This window comes from Aquarana catesbeiana, linkage group LG07 (genome assembly GCF_042186555.1).
Source record: "Aquarana catesbeiana isolate 2022-GZ linkage group LG07, ASM4218655v1, whole genome shotgun sequence".
In the NCBI taxonomy this organism is placed as follows: Eukaryota; Metazoa; Chordata; class Amphibia; order Anura; family Ranidae; genus Aquarana; species Aquarana catesbeiana.
The window spans coordinates 12,437,735-12,457,221 of record NC_133330.1 but is presented as its reverse complement, the minus strand read 5'-3'; the positions used below and the strand labels follow the sequence as shown (position 1 = coordinate 12,457,221).

The 19,487-nt window shown below is 46.9% G+C and overlaps 1 protein-coding gene across 2 annotated transcripts in view; it reads left to right on the top strand.

Annotated features, from left to right (window-relative positions):
* The window catches only part of LOC141102687 (galectin-1-like), a 102,094-nt gene that overhangs the window by 9,512 nt on the left and 73,095 nt on the right, over positions 1-19,487 (top strand). Inside the window, exon 2 of one of the 2 annotated variants that reach the window (XM_073591607.1) lies at positions 8,652-8,710. The exons of the other annotated variant lie outside the window; for it this stretch is intronic. Within the exon in view, the coding sequence (XP_073447708.1) occupies positions 8,652-8,710 (59 nt within the window). The remainder of the gene's footprint in view (positions 1-8,651; positions 8,711-19,487) is intronic. 2 annotated transcript variants of the gene reach the window in all.

Below are 19,487 nucleotides of genomic sequence, written 5' to 3'. Positions count from 1 at the left end.
TATTCTGAGCCTGAACTTGACAGATGAGTGACTTCCTCTTCACTATCTGTCATACTCAGAAACGTGTAGGCCTCTTCACTAGTGTACCTTCGATTTGCCATTTTGGCCTCTAAATTTAGGGGTACACTAGTGAGACTCACAGGCAAAAAAGCTCCTGACTGTCAGCGACTGATTCAAAACGCTACCAAAAAACTGTTAGCGATCGCAGGGATCAGGCCTGACTCTGCGAACGCTGCAGTTATGTGTGCTTAGTGTTTTGTGACAGTTATCGATCGATACTGCACTTGGGTGGGCTGGGCTGGGCCGAGGAGCAAAACGCAGGTGCTAGCAGGTATCTGGGCTGATCCCGCTAACACTGCGTTTTTTTGGGGGACCCTAAACTGCTGGGGAGTATAGATCTGATCGGATCAGATATCGATCCGCTCAGATACTATAGCACTAAGGGAGGTGTATGCTGCGTGCGTGGGTGTTAGCGGTACTGGCGCTAACCTGACGCTGCCTGGGGTGACGCAGACCTTATCTGACCCTAAAAACGTAACTTATATCACCGCCGGGCAATTAGGGGGTTAAACCTTTATAAGGTAATAAATGGCGGGTGCCCTAAAACTATAATAAACTGTAATAAACTATAATAAACTACAAAAAACAAACCAACTAACCAGCGTCACCCGTAACAATTATATGGTGATCACTGGTGAAACGGTTAACTAGGGGGCAATCAAGGGGTTAAAACCTTTAGAAGGTAGTATATGGGGGTCCCTGTCGCTATAAAACACTGACAGCAAACCTATATACTTACCTCCCTAACTAGCGTCACCTGTGTCACTAATACAGCGATCAGAAAAACGATCGCTTAGTGACACTGGCGACGGGGGGTGATCACGGGGTTAAAACTTTATTAGGGGGGGTTAGGGGGGTACCCTGGACCTAAGGGGGGTACCCTAGACCTAAAGGGGGCTAACCTAACTGCCCTAACACTTATAACTGACACAAACTGACACCAATGCAATAATCAGAAAAAAAAAAAACCTGCTATTGGTGTCAGTATGTGTGGGGGTACAGGGGGGTGATCGGGGGGTGATTGGGGGGTACAGGGGGGTGACAAGTGTGCCTGCGTGTTCTACTGTATGTGTAGTGTTGGTGCACTTACTTGGATGTCTTCTCTCCTCGGCGCCGGACGAAAAGACCGGCTCGAGGAGAGATGACATCACTTCCTCCGCTTCTGTTTACATTCACAGAAGCCGAGGAAGCACATCATTGGCCAGGAGCGATCGCGAGGGGGGAGCCACGAATGAGTGGCCTCCCCCTCACCTTCGATCGACCCTGACCTCGATCCGACCGCCGCTGGCACCGGGGGGGGGGGGGTCCGATCGGACCCCCCACCCGCGGGCAGGCAAGGACGTACCTGTAAGTCCTTTTGCCTGCCCATGCCATTCTGCCGACGTATATAGTCGTGCGGCGGTCGGCAAGTGGTTAAAGTAAGTGAATAATATAAGTACAACCACCTCCAATATGACACAGTGCATTAACCAACCACAGACGGAGACCCACAAATAACAACAGACAGAAAAGTACAATAAATTGGAAATACCAGGATCATAAACAATAGCCAGGCCAGGGTCATACACAGCAGATCAGCAGATGGACAGGGGATGTTCCGGAGACATAAACGTAAGCCAGGCCAAGGTCATACACAGGGAGATCAGCAGATGGGGTCTTGAACACAGGACGGAGAGGATGGATGGATCAGACTGCAGGCAGGGATGCAAGGTAACAGGTGGGACAGGATCGGGACAGGGAGACAGGATCAGAAACACGGGTCACAGGTTCAGGGCTCAGGAACAGGTTCAGGATCAGATCACAAGCTAGCAGGTCAGGGCGCAATGAAGAAACCAAGGCAAACATGTGAGTGCTTGCCGGGTATTTATAGGCCTGTGATTGGCCTCAAGTGATACCTGATTGTAGGAGGTACTGTCTGCTCCACACTGCCAGGATCCATCCGCTGGTGGACGCCAGTACTGCGGCCCAAAGATGACATAACATCAGCAGGGAAAAGCTCTTCTGACAGTTCCAAACTGCCAGGAGACACCTGCTGGTGGACCTCAGTACTGCACGCCAAATGACAGATATTACCAGAGGATGGAACATTTCCTGACAGTGTTGCTGGGTGTGGGTAGTGATGAGTATAGTGTTGCTGGGTGTGGGTAGTGGTGAATATAGTGTTGTTGGGTGTGGGTAGTGGTTGGTATACTGTTGCTGGGTGTGGGTAGTGGTTGGTATAGTGTTGCTGGGTGTAGGTAGTGGTGGGTATAGTGTTGCTGGGTGTGGGTAGTGGTGGGTATAGTGTTGCTGGGTGTAGGTAGTGGTGGGTATAGTGTTGCTGGGTGTGGGTAGTGGTGAGTATAGTGTTGCTGGGTGTGGGTAGTGGTTGGTATAGTGTTGCTGGGTGTGGGTAGTGGTGAGTATAGTGTTGCTGGGTGTGGGTAGTGGTTGGTATAGTGTTGCTGGGTGTGGGTAGTAGTGAGTATAGTGTTGCTGGGTGTGGGTAGTGGTTGGTATAGTGTTGCTGGGTGTGGGTAGTAGTGAGTATAGTGTTGCTGGGTGTGGGTAGTGGTGAGTATAATGTTGCTGGGTGTGGGTAGTGGTTGGTATAGTGTTGCTGGGTGTGAGTAGTGGTTGGTATAGTGTTGCTGGGTGTGGGTAGTAGTGAGTATAGTGTTGCTGGGTGTGGGTAGTGGTCAGTACAGTGTTGCTGGGTGTGGGTAGTGGTGGGTATAGTGTTGCTGGGTGTGAGTAGTGGTGAGTATAGTGTTGCTGGGTGTGGGTAGTGGTGAGTATAGTGTTGCTGGGTGTGGGTAGTGGTCAGTACAGTGTTGCTGGGTGTGGGTAGTGGTGGGTATAGTGTTGCTGGGTGTGAGTAGTGGTTGGTATAGTGTTGCTGGGTGTGGGTAGTGGTTGGTATAGTGTTGCTGGGTGTGGGTAGTGGTTGGTATAGTGTTGCTGGGTGTGGGTAGTGGTGAGTATAGTGTTGCTGGGTGTGGGTAGTGGTTGGTATAGTGTTGCTGGGTGTGGGTAGTGGTGAGTATAGTGTTGCTGGGTGTGGGTAGTGGTCAGTACAGTGTTGCTGGGTGTGGGTAGTGGTTGGTATAGTGTTGCTGGGTGTGGGTAATAGTTGGTATAGTGTTGCTAGATGTGGACAGTGGTGAGTATATTGTTGCTTGGTGTGGACATAGACTACCAGAGGCTACATTGAGAAAGATTGAAGAAGTACCAGAGCAGTCTTCTCACCAGCCGGGGACGGTGAAGAAGTGAGAAAGCTTCAGCGAGTGCCAAGCCAGGGACCCAGCGGGTAGCGGGGGTGAGCTTTGAGGAGTATACAGCGGGTTAGCTGTGAATGAACTCAGGGGATCCATTGATGACTGGGATCTGGAAATTTAGTGATAGACTGGGAGCTCAATGGGATATTGTGAGATGTGAAAGAAGATCCATTCTGGGTTACTAAGAGTTATGTGTGAAGATCTCTATTGACTGTTAGTTCAGTTGCCATAGGAGACAGCAGTTCTACAAATACATTGGCTACATCCGGCTGGAGGCCTTCAACCTGTATAGCTGTCTGCCTATTTTTCCTCGAAGCCTGCCAATTACCATTGCATCTGCCTAATGGTGTTCTGGCCCTAACCCTCTCTCCCCAGTTCTTGTTAAAGTGGTTGTATAGGCTTTTTTATTACTTTTACCTACTGGTAAGCCTATAATAAGGCTTACCTGTAGGTAAAAAAAATATCTCCTAAACCTTTACAGTTTAGGAGATATTCCCCTTGCTATGAGCCGCTGACTGCAGCAGCGCATGCGCACAGGGGATTCTCAGCTGAAGCCCGGCAACTGCCGGACCTTGCCGGGTAAGAAATCTCCCGCGTGCATGCGCGGGAGTGATGACATCGCGGCTCCAGCCACTCACAGCGCTGGAACCGGGATACCCGGAAGACACGCCGAGGCAACATGACAGCTCCCTCGGCGTGGACCAGGTAAGATACTGACGCCTCGTTCTAAGGTAAGTATTTCATAATGAGCTAGTATGCGGTGCATACTAGCTCATTTTGCCTTTTGCTTTACAGGGTTAAAAAAAAATAAATAATTTTGCGGGTATACAACCGCTTTAAGAGACAGTAAATCTATTTTGTTCGCATTCAAAAAGTTACCGGCGACCAATTATTCTATCTTGCATTACACCGCCATTCCTAGTAACCCTCTCTACAAAGAAGGATGTCAGCTTTCCCTGACTCTAGCCTTTGGAGGTCGGGGATACCGCTATAGGTATATACTGTACATGTATGTAGCGCTACCTCCATAAGGGCCACTGGATGTTGCTTGTCCTCTTGTGCTGCCCTGACCCGGGGAACTTCCCATTCCCTCTAACACCCTAAGTTCCGACGTGAAGTCGGAATGAGGACACAATGTAAACTGAACACAGAAGATTTCTGTATTGTCAATATAAGGCAAACAATAGATTTTAGGGGGTCAGTCAGCCAATCCCTGGAACAGCATCTAGGGTTGGTTGGATAGAACACCAGACAATTAAGTAACTTCAGGATGAAAAAGGCAAAAAGTAATGAGCAATTATGCTTAAATATGCAGAGAATAGTAAACACTGAATAACTGAATATGCAAAGAGGACTCGCTGGTGGGGAGACTATGGCTAGAAAGGGCTTTACTCAGGGAACCCTAATCCTATAGTGAAGGGTTAAACTCTAGTTGGGTAAGTTCACACCCTGCTAATAATGGAATAAGGGTAGTCTGAGTGTCAGGCCTGAACATGGTCTTCACCAGCACGTTGGAGCTCAGTAGTGTGGTAACAAATCCTCAGGGGGTTAAAAGCATTTTGCTTACTTAAAAAAAAAACTGGATCCCCTCTTTTGTAAAGCATGTTATACAGCACAGCGATTGTGCTGTGTAATCCCCCCTCCCCCACACCTGAAATACCTGGCTGATCCTGCTAGTTTCTTCCCTCCCCCCTGTAAACTGACCACGGTTCATCATGGCTGCTGAGCCCTGACACTGTGGTCAGTTTACGTGCCTCCGTCATCCGCTCTCTCCTGTCTGCGCTCCCCCCTCCACTCCCTACCTGTCAGCTTGTGACAGTGCCCCCCCCCCCCACCCCTCCTGCTGCTGAAGTAACAGTGTTATTTTCATATCAATCCTGTGTCCCCCTGTGTGTGATTTATAAAAGAAAAGCTGATTATACCTCAATTCAGTGTGCCAATCGGCACTCACATGACCAGCCAGCACTCTCCTCATCACACCTGATGTCAGTGGGGGAACCCCGCCCATTGCAGCTGTCAGACAGGGAGAGGAGAGAGCGTCAATGGGCGCTCTGAAATGAGGTATAATCTGCATTTTTTTTTATAAATCACACACAGGGGGACACAGGATTAGGACACAGAGCGGATGGTATAAATTAGTCAGAGAGGCTTAACAACCACTTTTAGCAGTCAACAAGTAAGAAGGGGGTATAGCAGAAGTGGAAAGTTCCTTTGTAATTCAGGTTATGTTGTCTGTATGCAGTGTCCATGTGCTGAGTGTTACTGAAGAAAAGGGGGGTTGGGGCCTAAGCCCGCTCACCAGGTCCTGGAAGTAGTCAGCACACACAGGGATGCAGGGTCCCCACACCAACCGGTGGATGGGTAGATGCTGAAGGTCGGTTAGATGTGGAACACAGTGGTTCAGGTCGGCACCACTGCGAGGTCCACCGATCGCCAGGCAGAAGCAAATGATCTTTTAATGGTGCCCGGTAATGCAGGTTCAACCGTGCAGCAGCAGCTATGGCTCACAGGGTCTTGGTAGACCGTGGTTCCTGTAGCCGGACAACAGCTTTGACACACCTCCCAACATTTTGAGATGGGAATGTGGGACACCGACTAGCAAATGTATATAGGCATAGGACACGCCCCATGCCACACAACCTTAAAGGAGAATTAACCCCCCAAAAAAGTTAATTAAATCGACAAGGGCTTTTTTTAACCATTACTATTCCTTTATATTGACTTTTAAAATTTATAAAGGCGGCAATTTAGAATTTGGATGAAAGGTTTAGCACTGGGAAACACTTTTTTAAAAGCTAAAAAGTGCATTTTATGTACAACTATATGGATCAGACCAAAATGAGGGACGAATGAGGGGGAAAGAGGGACAGAGGGGCATCGCTCCAAATCAGGGACAGTCCCTCGAAATCAGGGATAGTTGGGAGCTATGGCTTTGATACTCACTGGAATGTCCCGGGAGAATAGAGTGGGGCACACAGAAAACAGCTCCTTAAAGGGGTTGCAAACCCTCCTGTTTTTTCACCTTAATGCATCCCATGCATTAAGGTGAAAAACATCTGACAGTTACCCGCCCCCCAGCCCCCCCGTTTTACTTACCTGAGCCCTGGAATGCCCCACGACGAGGACGCGCTGCATCTTTGCCCAGGGTCCTCGGCTCTTGATTGGATAGATTGATATCAGCGCACCCATTGGCTCCCGCTGCTGTCAATCAAATCCACGCGGGCGCCGGGGTCAGGGCCGAGTCCTGCATTTGGCGGCTATGGACGCCAAATGCTGGACTCAGGAGCACGGCCGAAAGGTAACCCCCATCGGGAGAGTGCTTCTCATAGGGGGTTACCTGATGTGGGAAGGACCCTAGAGAGCTGCCAGGTGACCCCAGAAAATGGCGTTTGGGGCCTCTCTGTGCAAAACGAGCTGCAAAGTGGAGGTAAGTATGACATGTTTGTTATTTTAAAAAAAAAAAATTGAACATTTAGTATCACTTTAAGTAGCCTTTCCCATGATCCCCATTCTGTTAGCAGCTTGCTGGGAGGTATAGGCTAAGGAAGACTCAGGTGTCCAGTCATGGATGACACAGGACTACAAGTCCCATGGTTCCTTGCTTCTTGGCTCAGGATATCATCTAAACAGTCTGAGTGCAACACTAGAGGGAGAAACTAACCTGTGTGCAGTTATGAAGGTAATGTCCGCTGTGTCCATGATATTGTAGCTGGCACCTGGCTACATGTATATAATGGTATGGCTCAGACACTCCTCCCCTTCACACTTGCCCTTAGTGACTCATTACTTCCATATCTCCCCCTTCTCATCTTTTTATTCATGTGTGATTATATTAACCATTTTCTGTGCAGTCAGTGCGGTTTTATAAACATAATGGTCCTATTCTGAGATGTGACATGTCTCACCCCTCTGGGTTACTCCATTGTGGCAGATCATTACCTCTCTCCATGCAAGATGGAAGGTGGGGGTGGGGAAGGGGGTAGGTGGGATACTCCAGACCGTTCAGATATTTGATGTACACAACAAACTAACAGGATAGGAAAAAGGAAAACATTTTTAGTCACCTATGAAATTGATTAATGCCATTACTATAAGGCGGTGTGTAAAGGGATTTGGACTGTGTACTAGGGTTGCCACCTGTCCGGGATGCACCCGGACAGTCCGGGTTTCAGTCTGCCTGAAGCCCGGACACATTATTCATACAGGAATGTGGCTCAAAACAGGGCCTGATAGGAGGGTGATGGGGCACTATGTGTACCGCATCAATATTCTCTTTGGAGCGCCCAAAGGTGACCCAGGTCTGTTACAATCCTATAGTGTATAGTAAGAATTTTTTTTTTTTGCTGTGTGCCACTAAAGTGTGCGGGTTTGGCTTGAAGAAAAAGTGGCAACCCTACTGTGTACATAAATGATGCTAATTTAAGAACAAGATGAGAGTGCTGGTCATAATCTTGTGATGGAACTGAGGGATACACCTTTGGAGAGAGAACAATATCGCAGTTAACAAACGTAACTGAAGAAATGGAGAAATATTGTGACCAATAGGCGCATTTTGCTGTTCTATCCATAGACAGCAATACATTCTGATGAGGGAGCAATCTTCCTATATGGTGAAGGCAGGTCACAGCGGGCGGTTGTTACTTGTATGGTGAAGGGTGAGAAAGCCATTCTGGGACTATTGATTCACTGGACTCTTCACTTGTGATGTCATCACACATCAATTGAATTACATTTCAATATTCTTATACAGATACTATTATTATTTGCACGAGTGTTTTATGTGAAATATGTGCTTATTATAATTTCTGAGTGCTGCAATTATTGTTATATAGGGTGTAATCATCACCCCCCCTCTCTATTATACAGGGTGTAATAATCACCCCCCCCCCTCTATATTATACAGGGTGTAATAATCACCCCCCTCTCTATTATACGGGGTGTAATAATCACCCCCCCTCTCTATTATACAGGGTGTAATAATCACCCCCCTCTCTATTATACGGGGTGTAATAATCACCCCCCCTCTCTATTATACAGGGTGTAATAATCACCCCCCCTCTCTATTATACAGGATGTAATATTCACCCCCCTCTCTATTATACGGGGTGTAATATTCACCCCCCTCTCTATTATACGGGGTGTAATATTCACCCCCCTCTCTATTATACAGGGTGTAATAATCACCCCCCCCTTTCTATTATACAGGATGTAATATTCACCCCCCTCTCTATTATACAGGGTGTAATAATCCTCCCCTCTCTATTATACAGGGTGTAATAATCCTCCCCTCTCTATTATACAGGGTATAATAATTCTCTCCTTTCTCTCATACAGACTCTGAGACCTGGTTTTCACGTGGAGGTGAAGGGCATCATTCCGCATGGCTGTAAATTGTAGGTGAAGATTCTATCCTCGGCTACTTATTATACAATATATGTCTGCTCTCTGTATAATACTGATGTAGCACTCTGGGGTTTAGTCAGGGAGCTCCTCACAAATGTACTTGCCAGGAGTAGTTATCTTGGTCGATTGATAGAGATCTATTGATTCTCCCTAAGTTTGGCCTTTTTGTACTTTTCTCATCTACCACTAGGTGGCCGGGTACTTGGTGGTACTAGATATAAGAAGGGCAACTCAAGGTCAGGCTTGAGAAGGGCAACTCCAGCTGAGAGAACCTATATATTTGGGTGGAGTCAGGTGATCTATGTTCTGTGCCACCTTGATGGCTGTCTGGGTAGAAATGTGTTGTACATCCTGGGCTGCTAGGCCAGAGATTGGGCCTATTCCGGGGGGCATCTGGCTGCCAGGTTGTGTGAGATCCAGAAGTAAGAGAGCAGCGCAGGGTTGGGATTGCAGCTTGCAGTCCAACCAGAAAAGATGGTTCTGCTGGCCGGAGAACCTGTCAGTGGTCGGAGGTAGACGAGAAGCTGTCACCACAATAGGGCAAACCACCTTTACCAGGGACCACAGTGAGTTATGGAAGCAAGTACCGGAATCACATTCTCACCGAAAGGGCACAGTGGAGAATCAGGAAACTTCAGGCGGTGATCAAGTCAGGGACCCAACCAAGTCAGGAGACGCTTGCAGAGTAGCCTTGTGTGTCAAGCCAGGGACCGAGCCGGTCAGCAGTTGTAGTGAAGCTGAAAGGATTGTTACGTTTGAGTTAGGAACTGTTAAAGACTGTTACCATAGGAGACAGCATTCCTGCAAGTGCAGATGTGGCGCCTTGCTGGGGCCTTTCCCTGCACGGCTGTTCTCTTATTGAAGTGTCGGAGTCTGCCAATTGGATTTGCCACTACCTGGCCCTAACCCTCTTTCCCCCAAAAATACAAAAAGAACTGTTAAGAGAAATAAAAAACCTCTTTTACATCCAAGAAGTGTCTGGCACCTAAAAACTTTGTCCATCTTGCACCCACCATGCCTCACAACCCACCACTACAGAAGAATGTCAGCTATATTTGGCCTGGAAAGTACTCATTATGCCGCGTACACACGAGCGGACTTTCCGGCATACTTGGTCCGGCGGACCAGAGTCAGCCGAACAATCCGATCATGTGTAGGCTTCGGCGGACTTTTTTTTTCCCAAAAATCCGCCGGACCTAGATTTGAAACATGTTTTAAATCTTTCCGTCAGACTCAGTTCCTGACGGAAAGCCCGTTCGTCTGTATGCTGGTCCGACGGACCAGATACGACGCAAGGATGGTATGGCATCTCGCGCTCGCTGCAATAGGAAGAATAAATTTTCCTATTGCGGCGAGCGCAGGGCATACCAGGCCCTTAGGTCTGGTATGGGTTTTAAGGGGAACCCCCTACGCTGAAAAAACGGCGTGGGGTCCCCCCTAAAATCCATACCAGACCCCTATCCGAGCACTCAGCCCGGCCGGTCAGGAAAGGGGGTGGGGACGAGCGAGCGGCCCCCCTTCCTGAACCGTACCAGGCCACATGCCCTCAACATGGGGGGCGGGTGCTTTGGGGGAGGGGGGGCGCCCTGTGGGGCCCCCCCACCCCAAAGAACCTTGTCCCCATGTTGATGAGGACAAGGGCCTCTTCCCAACAACCCTGGCCATTGGCTGTCGGGGTCTGCGGGCGGGGGGCTTAACTGAATCCGGGCACCCCCTATAATAAGAGGGCCCCCAGATCCCGACCCCCCACCCTATGTGAATGAGTATGGGGTACATGGTACCCCTACCCATTAACCTAGGGAAAAAGTGTCAATAATAAAACACACTACACAGGTTTTTAAAATAATTTATTAGACAGCTCCGGGGGGGTCTTCCTCCGGCTTCGGGGGTCTTCCTCCGGCTAAGGGTGTCTTCTTCCGGCTTCGGGGGTCCCTCCGGTTCCTCTTCTCCCGGCGTCCGGTTGGTTCACCCGGTGACCACGCCCCCTAAAACGTCACAGTCCCAGCATGCCCAGGGACTGTGACGGCATAAGGGGCGGGGTCTCTGCCTTTATAAGTCACAGCAGAGCGCTCAGAGAGCAGTCCAGCCGGAGAGACCGTCGTGTCAACATCTGGAGAAGAGAAGAGGGAAGAAGCCAAGAAGACAAGAAGCCAGAAGTCCGGGCCTCCACTGGCAAAAGAGCGGCATGAAGACAGCAGAGGAGCTGGCAGAAGAACTGAAACACCGGGAGAAGAGGCCAGAGAGAGCGGAGAGTAACCAACCGGACGCCGGGAGAAGAGGACCAGAGGGACCCCCGAAGTCGGAAGAAGACCCCCGAAGCCGGAGGAAGACCCCGGAGCTGTCTAATAAATTATTTTTAAAACCTGTGTAGTGTGTTTTATTATTGACACTTTTTCCCTAGGTAAATGGGTAGGGGTACCATGTACACCATACTCATTCACATAGGGTGGGGGGCTGGGATCTGGGCGCCCTCTTATTATAGGGGGCTCCCGGATTCCGATAAGCCCCCCGCCCACAGACCCTGACAACCAAGGGCAAGGGTTGTCGGGAAGAGGCCCTTGTCCTCATCAATATGGGGACAAGGTGCTTTGAGGTGGGGGAGCCCCGCAGGGCACCCCGCTCCCCCAAAGAACCCACCCCCCATGTTGAGGGCATGCAGCCTGGTACAGTTCAGGAGGGAGGGCGCTCGCTCGTCCCCACCCCCTTTCCTGACCGGCCGGGCTGCGTGCTCGGATCGGGGTCTGGTATGGATATTAGTGGGGACCCCACGCCGTTTTTTCGGTGTAGGGTGTTCCCTTTATAATCCATACCAGACTTAAGGGCCTGGTATGCCCTGCGACGGGGCTCGCAAGGTGTCAATCTCGCCGATAAAAGCGGCGAGATTCACTTCCTTTTCTAATCCCGTCGTACCCAAGTCACGTTCAAAATGAATGGACTTGGCCGTGTGTGGGCAAGTCCGTTCATTCTGAAAGTCCACCGTAACTCCGGCGAAAGTCTGGCGAAAAGACGGGCGGACCTAGCCTGCCGGAAAGTCCGGTTGTGTGTAGGCAAGTCCGTCCGTTCAGGTAGTCCGCCGGAAAGTCCGTCGGACCAAGTCTGCTGGAAAGTCCGCTTGTGCGTACGAGGCATAAGACTGAGACCTTGCTACACTATAATTTGCCAATAGTAAAACTTACAAAAGTAAAGTGTGCTCTGTGTACAGTACATCCTGCTAACCCCTCCTCACTGGGAATTTGGGGTGTGTGGTCCCTCAAATAATACCTGACATCAGATTGTTTTTCTCAGAGCAAATTTTGCTCAAACATTTGTTCTTCTACATTGTGACAAAATGTCATCCTGGATAAAACTTGTCTGACTTATCAACCATCATCTGAAATATGACAACTGACAATCTTGTGACATCTACACTCTCAGTCTACCGGTCCTCCATCCCTCCATCAGTCTGATCGGCAGACCTCTTCCCTGCCATGGTACATACACCCCAAGGAGGTTGGCTGAATTTCCAGGACTTCTTGTTGGTCAAAGGATGGTGACACCTTATAGAAGTGATGGTAACAAACTGTCCCTCCAAAATCAGAAGAATCAATAGATGCTGCGCTGCTAATATACATAAAATAAACATAAAATGAGTGAAGTTATGTGCAAAAACAATAACGTGCTATAATATAAAATATTATCTGCAACTTAATATCTTTAATCCACAATCCCGTGTATACTGTGGTATTATATATGTTCTTATAGATATCCAACAAAGTGAAGTCTGTGCTAATATTAGTTGAATCAGTCTCTTATATAAGTGTGTGTTTTTCCCCATGATGTGACATCCCAACACCTATGAACAGTATTACTTTCCCCCCATGTCACCATTGTGCTCTCAGAACTCTCACCTCCAATCCACGTGTAAGTTGGCATATAAATATTTATGTCAAAATTGCTGGTCCTCCAATTTCCTCTGCCCACTAGGGACCCTCTCAGTATATCTCCCAGTGCTCCGGTATATATATTGGTAGACGTCCTAAAGTAGGTGCCCTGAAACGAAGTTGCATAAATGTGTCTTTTGCTTATTATTAGAATTCCAACATTAATGTTTTGCTCTTTCTTATCAGGAGTTTGCAAATATAAAATTGTAAGAAGATCCCTAGCAGGATATCGACTCAGTGTAGTCCTTTCTATGGCACAGCGGGGCATTTGTTTCTTATAAACTCGCCTGTTCTGTTCTCGCTAAACGTTTGCCCCTGGCATGTATGCAGCTCAACATACAGGTTAAACCTTGAATCCTACAATAACCAGACTGTCTGTAACTTTGGATCTTTATTACGATGAACAGGTGGTGGTCCTATAAGAATAGGATGTACACATGCTCGGTGAAACTAGGAATAAACAGACAATGAACATATATAAGAATTAAATGAACATAACAAATGTCTACTAGGTATACAAATAAACAGTCTTTAGCATACCAGCGATGCTGCCCTAGAAGGACTGGAAATTCATCTGAACATGTAGTACAGGCTTAGCTGGCTCCATTGCAGTCTGTCCTCCTCATGGTAAAGATGAAAGAGTTGCAATAGGAGGTGGGCTAGTTCCTAGTGTTATGACAGGAAATGTCTATTAACCATAGAACACTACCCATCAATAGTCCTTTGTTGAGAGTGGCAACTAGTGGGCAATGTTGATATTGCAAGTCCAGAAGATATTATTTTTCCTTTATAGGCTGAAGGCATGACATTCCCCGTCTGGTATCATCAGATACCACTATTTATTCCTCAAATGACAACAAGATTAGTTCAGAAACTGGTCTGAGGAACAACTTTGTCTCATTGTTTCTATGAATCTTGACTTCCACCTTTCTAACCTTTCCATCCTCACGTGGATAGGTGTTGGTGATGAGACCCAAAGAAACTCATTTCTTTGGGACTGACAGTCCTTAACAAGAACAAGGTCTCCTCCTTTTAAGTTGGGCTTGTTGTCTTGCCATTTAGTATGTGGCTGTAAAGTGGAGAGGTATTGCTTCCTCCACCTGTCCCAGAAGGTATTTGCCAGACTTTGTACTTGTCTCCACTGGTGTAAGTGTAAGTCTTTAGTGGTGAAATTCCAGTGGGGAGCACTGATTACTCCAGTTTTCTGTGTAAGGAGTGCTGCTGGTGTGAGTAAAACAGGCTCGTCTGGGTCATTTGAGTCTGGAGTTAGAGGTCTGGCATTGAGGATGGCTGAGACCTCTGCCATGAAGGTTACCAGACTCTCGTGGGTAAGTCTTGTGGTCCCCATCTGCAGAAAAATAGAGTTCAGAATTCTGCGGGCTATGCCTATCATTCTTTCCCATGTTCCACCCATGTGTGAGGAGTGAGGTGGGTTGAAAGTCCATGAACAGCCCTGGTCTCTGAGGTATCGCTCTACCCCTTTGGTGTTCATGTTTGAAGGAATATGCAGTTCATTGGCTGCTCCAACAAAGTTAGTGCCTCTGTCTGAGCGGATGTGTTTTACAGGGTCTCCGATAGCAATGAAGCGCCTGAGGGCATTTATAAAGTTTGAAGTGTCCATAGGCTCAATAACTTCAATGTGCACTGCTCTGATGACCATACAGGTAAATATGACTGCCCAGCGTATGCTGTTTGCATGACCTCCCCTGGTGTGACGTGCAACAACAGACCAAGGGCCAAAGACATCAAGGCCAACATTGGTGAAAGGAGGGTCTGGAGCAAGTCTGTCGGCTAGAAGGTTGGCCATTTTTTCTGTTTGTAGCATGCCACGAAGTTTGCGACAAGTAACACATTTAAAGATCACGTTACTCACACATCTCTTAGCTCCAACTATCTATAGGCCGGCAGCTCGTAAAGCTTCCTCTGTGAACAGTCTTCCTTGATGTTTGACGTGGAGGTGATGGTGTGATATGATCAAGTAAGCAATGTGGTGGTAACCAGGAACTATTAGAGGGTTTCTCTCATCTGATTCTAAGTTGGCTTGTCTTAGACGACCACCTACACTCAATAGTCTATTTTGATCAAGAAATGGGTCAAATTTTCTCAGGGCACTGTCACTGGGGATAGGTTTTCTGTTCAAGATACAGTAAATCTCCTTAGCATAGGCTTCATGCTGTACAGTGCGAATGATAAGATCCTGAGACTGTTGGAGTTCTAATGCTGAACTGATCCTTTGACAATGATGCCATCCTTTGTGGTCACAGCTGTTTGAGTCGCCCTTGAAAGAGTGCGATATATGGATAAGACAAGAAATAGCTCAAACAAGCATCTTCCATTTTGAGAATCTGGTAAATCTGTTAGATTTAAGCTGGCAGTCTGAAGTTGCAGTCTGAAATGTCAAGATCTCAGGACAGATGTCAGCATCTGAGTCTGGATCTACTAGTTCAATAGTGTCACTCCTAAGAACAGTCTGTTCTGCATTATACAAGAATGCAGGTCCTGTAAACCATGTTGTGTATTTAAGGTTACATGCAGCAACAGCTCTTGTAGCATGGTCTGCAGGATTATGGTCAGTAGGTACGTAGCGCCATTGTGTTAGATGAGTGGCTCTCCTAATCCTCAACACGCTGTTGTTGACGTAAACATAGAAACGCCTGGTCTCATTGTAGATGTAGCCTAGCACTACCTTACTGTCAGTGTAGAGCTGGATATCCTTGAGGTCAATGTCCATCTCTGAGGTTATTAGTTCTGCTAGTTCAACAGCTAGTACTGCAGCACAAAGTTCTAGCCTAGGTACAGTGTGCTCAGGGTGTGGAGCTATCTTTGCCTTGCCCATGATGAATCCTACATGGCATCATGCTGTAGTGTCAACAGTTCTTAAGTAGGCCACAGCAGCTATTGCCTTGATAGAAGCATCACAGAATATGCAAAGGCTTTGGCTCTGTGTCTGTGTAGAAGGTATGGGAGCATATGGGCGTGAAACATGGAGATTGGATAAGAGTGATAGAGAGTTCTTCCACTCTACCCAAGAGTCCCTCTTAGGGGGTAGTGGGGCATTCCAGTTGGATGTTTCACGAATCAAGTCTCTAAGTAGGGCTTTACCTTGAATTGTAACAGGGCCGCAAATCCTAATGGGTCGTATAGGCTATTGATTGTGGCCAAGACACCTCTGCGAGTCAAAGGCTTTTCTTCTCCATTTATTTGGAAGGTAAAGGAATCAGATTTTAAGTCCCAAAGTAGACCTAGACTGCGCTGTACAGGTAAAGAGTCAGTACCTAGATCTAAGTCTCTTAGATCGTTAGAATGGTCTTGAGCAGGGAAAGCTTCCATTACCTCTTTGCTGTTGGAAGCAATCCTGTGAAGCCCGAGATTAGAACAAGCAAGCATTTCCTGTGCTCTTTTAAGAAGACAGATTTCAGACTCACTGGAAGGTAAGGATTTCAAGAAGTCATCTACATAAAAGTCTTTCTCTACAAATTGCTTTACATCTGAGCCATACTCCAGGTGAAGGGCTATTTCCAAAGATGTGTACCCTCATGCGATACTCTGAGATGTCATTGTCTCTGAACCAAAGGAACCTTAGGAAGTTTCTGTCTTCCTCTCTGACCAGGAAGCAATGGAACATCTGTTGAATGTCAGCTATGAAGGCAATAGAATCTTTGCGGAAGCGTAAGAGCACTCCCAGCAGTTTGTTGTTGAGGTCTGGACCTGTCAAGAGGACATCGTTCAAGGAGATACCCTTGAATTTGGCACTAGAGTCAAACACTACTCTGATTTGTCCTGGCTTTATAGGATGGTACACTCCGAATATAAGGAGGTACCAACACTCTTCAGAGTCTTTAGGGTGGGAGCTATCTCAGCGTGACCGTTCTCAAAGATCTTCCCCATGAAAGAAAAGAAATGTTCTCTCATCTCTGGCATTCTTTGTAAATTACGTCTAAGGGAAGTGAAATGTTGTAGCACTTGTTCTCTGTTATTGGGTAAGTGTTGTCTCTGTGGTCTGAAGGGAAGAGGTGTGACCCAGCTGTTTGTGCTATCTTTGATTAGTTCTTGCTCCATTACTTCTAAGAAGAGTTTGTCCTCAATAGACATAGACAATAGACTCAATAGACATTGCCACACGGTTGTTATCTTTAGTTCTTTGAAAGACTGTGCACCCTAAATGGTCTTGGTCACTGTCACAGCAAATTTATATCAAATGGAGATGTATCGTAACACAGAGTGGTACTGTGGATACATAAACAATATAAAAGTGCCGCGTTCTAAAACTATTCTAGCGAAAAACAAGGGGGGGGACTTTAGGACTTTATAGGCACAGTGACACAAATTATATAACCACACTTTTCTTACATTATCTGCCCTTCTTTAGTACAGAAAGTTTGCCATGTCAAATATTCTAGTCCTATCTCTATATACATGTCGCCAGTTTGTGTTTCTGTGTCTCCAGTCCTAATGTGCGATTTTAGTCCATCGGTGTATGTATATATTCCGTATAATTATAATTGGTTTACTGGTCTTTCACCGCTCGGCTCCTATTCTTAGGTTCCGAGCACTGTTGTTATGGACAACTACTGATGTTTATTCATTTATATATTTTGGTTATACAATTCTTAATCTGTTATATATATTTTATTGTCAGACTGTTTCCTTTGCAGGTCCGACTGCTATGCTTGGGCGGGCGCCCTCTGGGGGCGAGTTCTTAGTTACCTCGCGGCCGCCCAGCGTCACACCATGTTTTCCATCCTATGTTGTGACGCATACATTGGCCAGTGGGGGAGCCCGTTGCTCTCCCCTTCCTGGCCAATGTTATTCCATGCTACGTGCGCCCCTTCCTCTGGACGGGAGCATCGTCAAATCTTTGATGACGCTCACAGCCGAGCGGGACGCATGCGCACTGGACTCTCTCGACCGGTCCGGATGACGTCACGTCGGCTACGCCGATTTGTTGACTGCGGGCGGGACGTGCATTCAAATAGGACTACGTCCTATCATTGTGCACCAGCTGATACCACAGATGGTTGCGGTGAGACGCTGACTCCATGTTATCCAGGTAGAATTCATCCTTCCTTATGTACTGACCTTATTAACATCTAAGCCACTTTATTCATCATTTTACCTTATTGGCCTATTTTATCTATATCTTAGGTGGATGGTGTCCTGAGTCCAGATTCATCCTCTTTACTGTCTATGGACGCTTTATATATAGTGCTTATGCCCTTTCTAGAACTCTCTCCTTTTATGCATTGATATGTGCTAATCCAGCAACACTCCTGACAGGACACTCCATCTCTAGATTATATAAATTTTTCAGAGCAACTCATCGACTGGTGAGCTGTCCTACTATAAGTGAGACATCTAGGCCATTATCATTGTCCATTTAAATTTATTTTATATATATCTCTTTATAGGCAATGTGATTGTTCATACCTATTTTAGACCATACTGTACGTTATGTATGTTGTCCAGTCTCTTTCCACCGTCTCTTCAACAGCTGCGTATCTGATTTTACACATATTTATTATAGTAAGTATCTTATTTTTTCCTTCTCACATCCCACCCCCCTCCTTTTTCTTTTTCCCCCTCCTTGTTTCCCCTCCCCCCCTCCTCTTTATTCTCCCCCCCTCCCCTCCTTTTTTTCCCCTCCCCCTTCCTTTTTTCCCCCCTCCCCCCTTCACCCCAATAAATCCCTTCCCTCCCCCCCCCACCCCCTTCTCTAATTTTCCTTCTCCTTTGTTCTTCTCCTCTCCCCTCCTTCCCCACTATCCTAGAGATACTACTTTTCTTATCTGGCCATCAATTGGGATGTTTATTCCCCATATTGATCTAGCACCCCCTTTCCTATATACACTTAATACTATGTTTTGCACGCCCCTGTGGTGACTTTTTGTTGCCCCTTTTGGGTGCTCAGCCCCTGTTGCTGTGGTCGGCCAGCTTAGGTCTTTAAACTGTTTGGATTGTCTTTATACCCCTTGTGTTTACCTTGTGGTTCGATTATTGTATATTAACTATATAATAGTTTTATCTATCCTGTTAGCCACAACTGTCCTTGCTCCTGAAGAAGCGTAAAGGCACGCGTAACATGTTGAGCATTTTTCTGATATGAAACAACTTATTGTTGATCTGCTGTGCAACCATATCCTCGGATATTTACCTACTCTGGATAAGTTCATCCCTACATCCGAGTCTTCATGTATAGAGATGGTTTTGTATAGCAACAACATCACAAAGTGTTTTTGTATATAGATAACTTGTAGTTTTTTAACAATCAGTGTTCATTTATGTATTTTCGATAAACTATTTTTGTAATATAATTTGTGTCACTGTGCCTATAAAGTCCTAGTCCCCCCCCCTTTGTTTTTCACAGGCAAATTTGGCACTAGTGGGGCTTGTGAAGGGACAAGACAAGTGGGTGGTGTAGGGCGATTCCTTAACAAGGAAGTGGTTGTGGCATGGCTGGAAAAGAGAGGGACGCCCATTCTCTAGGGTATTTGTGAGCATGCTGCTAATGGAGTTAGGTTTGTGCACGCTTCCTAGACAGACATCTTCTATGATGACCCATCCAAGGTCTAACCTCTGAGCATAAGGAGCGTTGTTGGGACCATTAATTTGAGCTCTTGATTTGTGGACTCGTAAGATATCTCTCCCAAGGAGTAGGATAATCTGAGCCTGAGGATCAAGTTCTGGTATCAGATGCGATATGATTTTCAAGTGTGGTTGATGAGCAGCCACATCTGGTGTAGGAATTTCAGATCTATGGTCGGGGATCTGGATGCATTCGATAAGAGTTGGTAAAGATAAGCATGATTGTCCGTCAATAGACTCAACTTGGTAGCCGGATGCTCTCCTC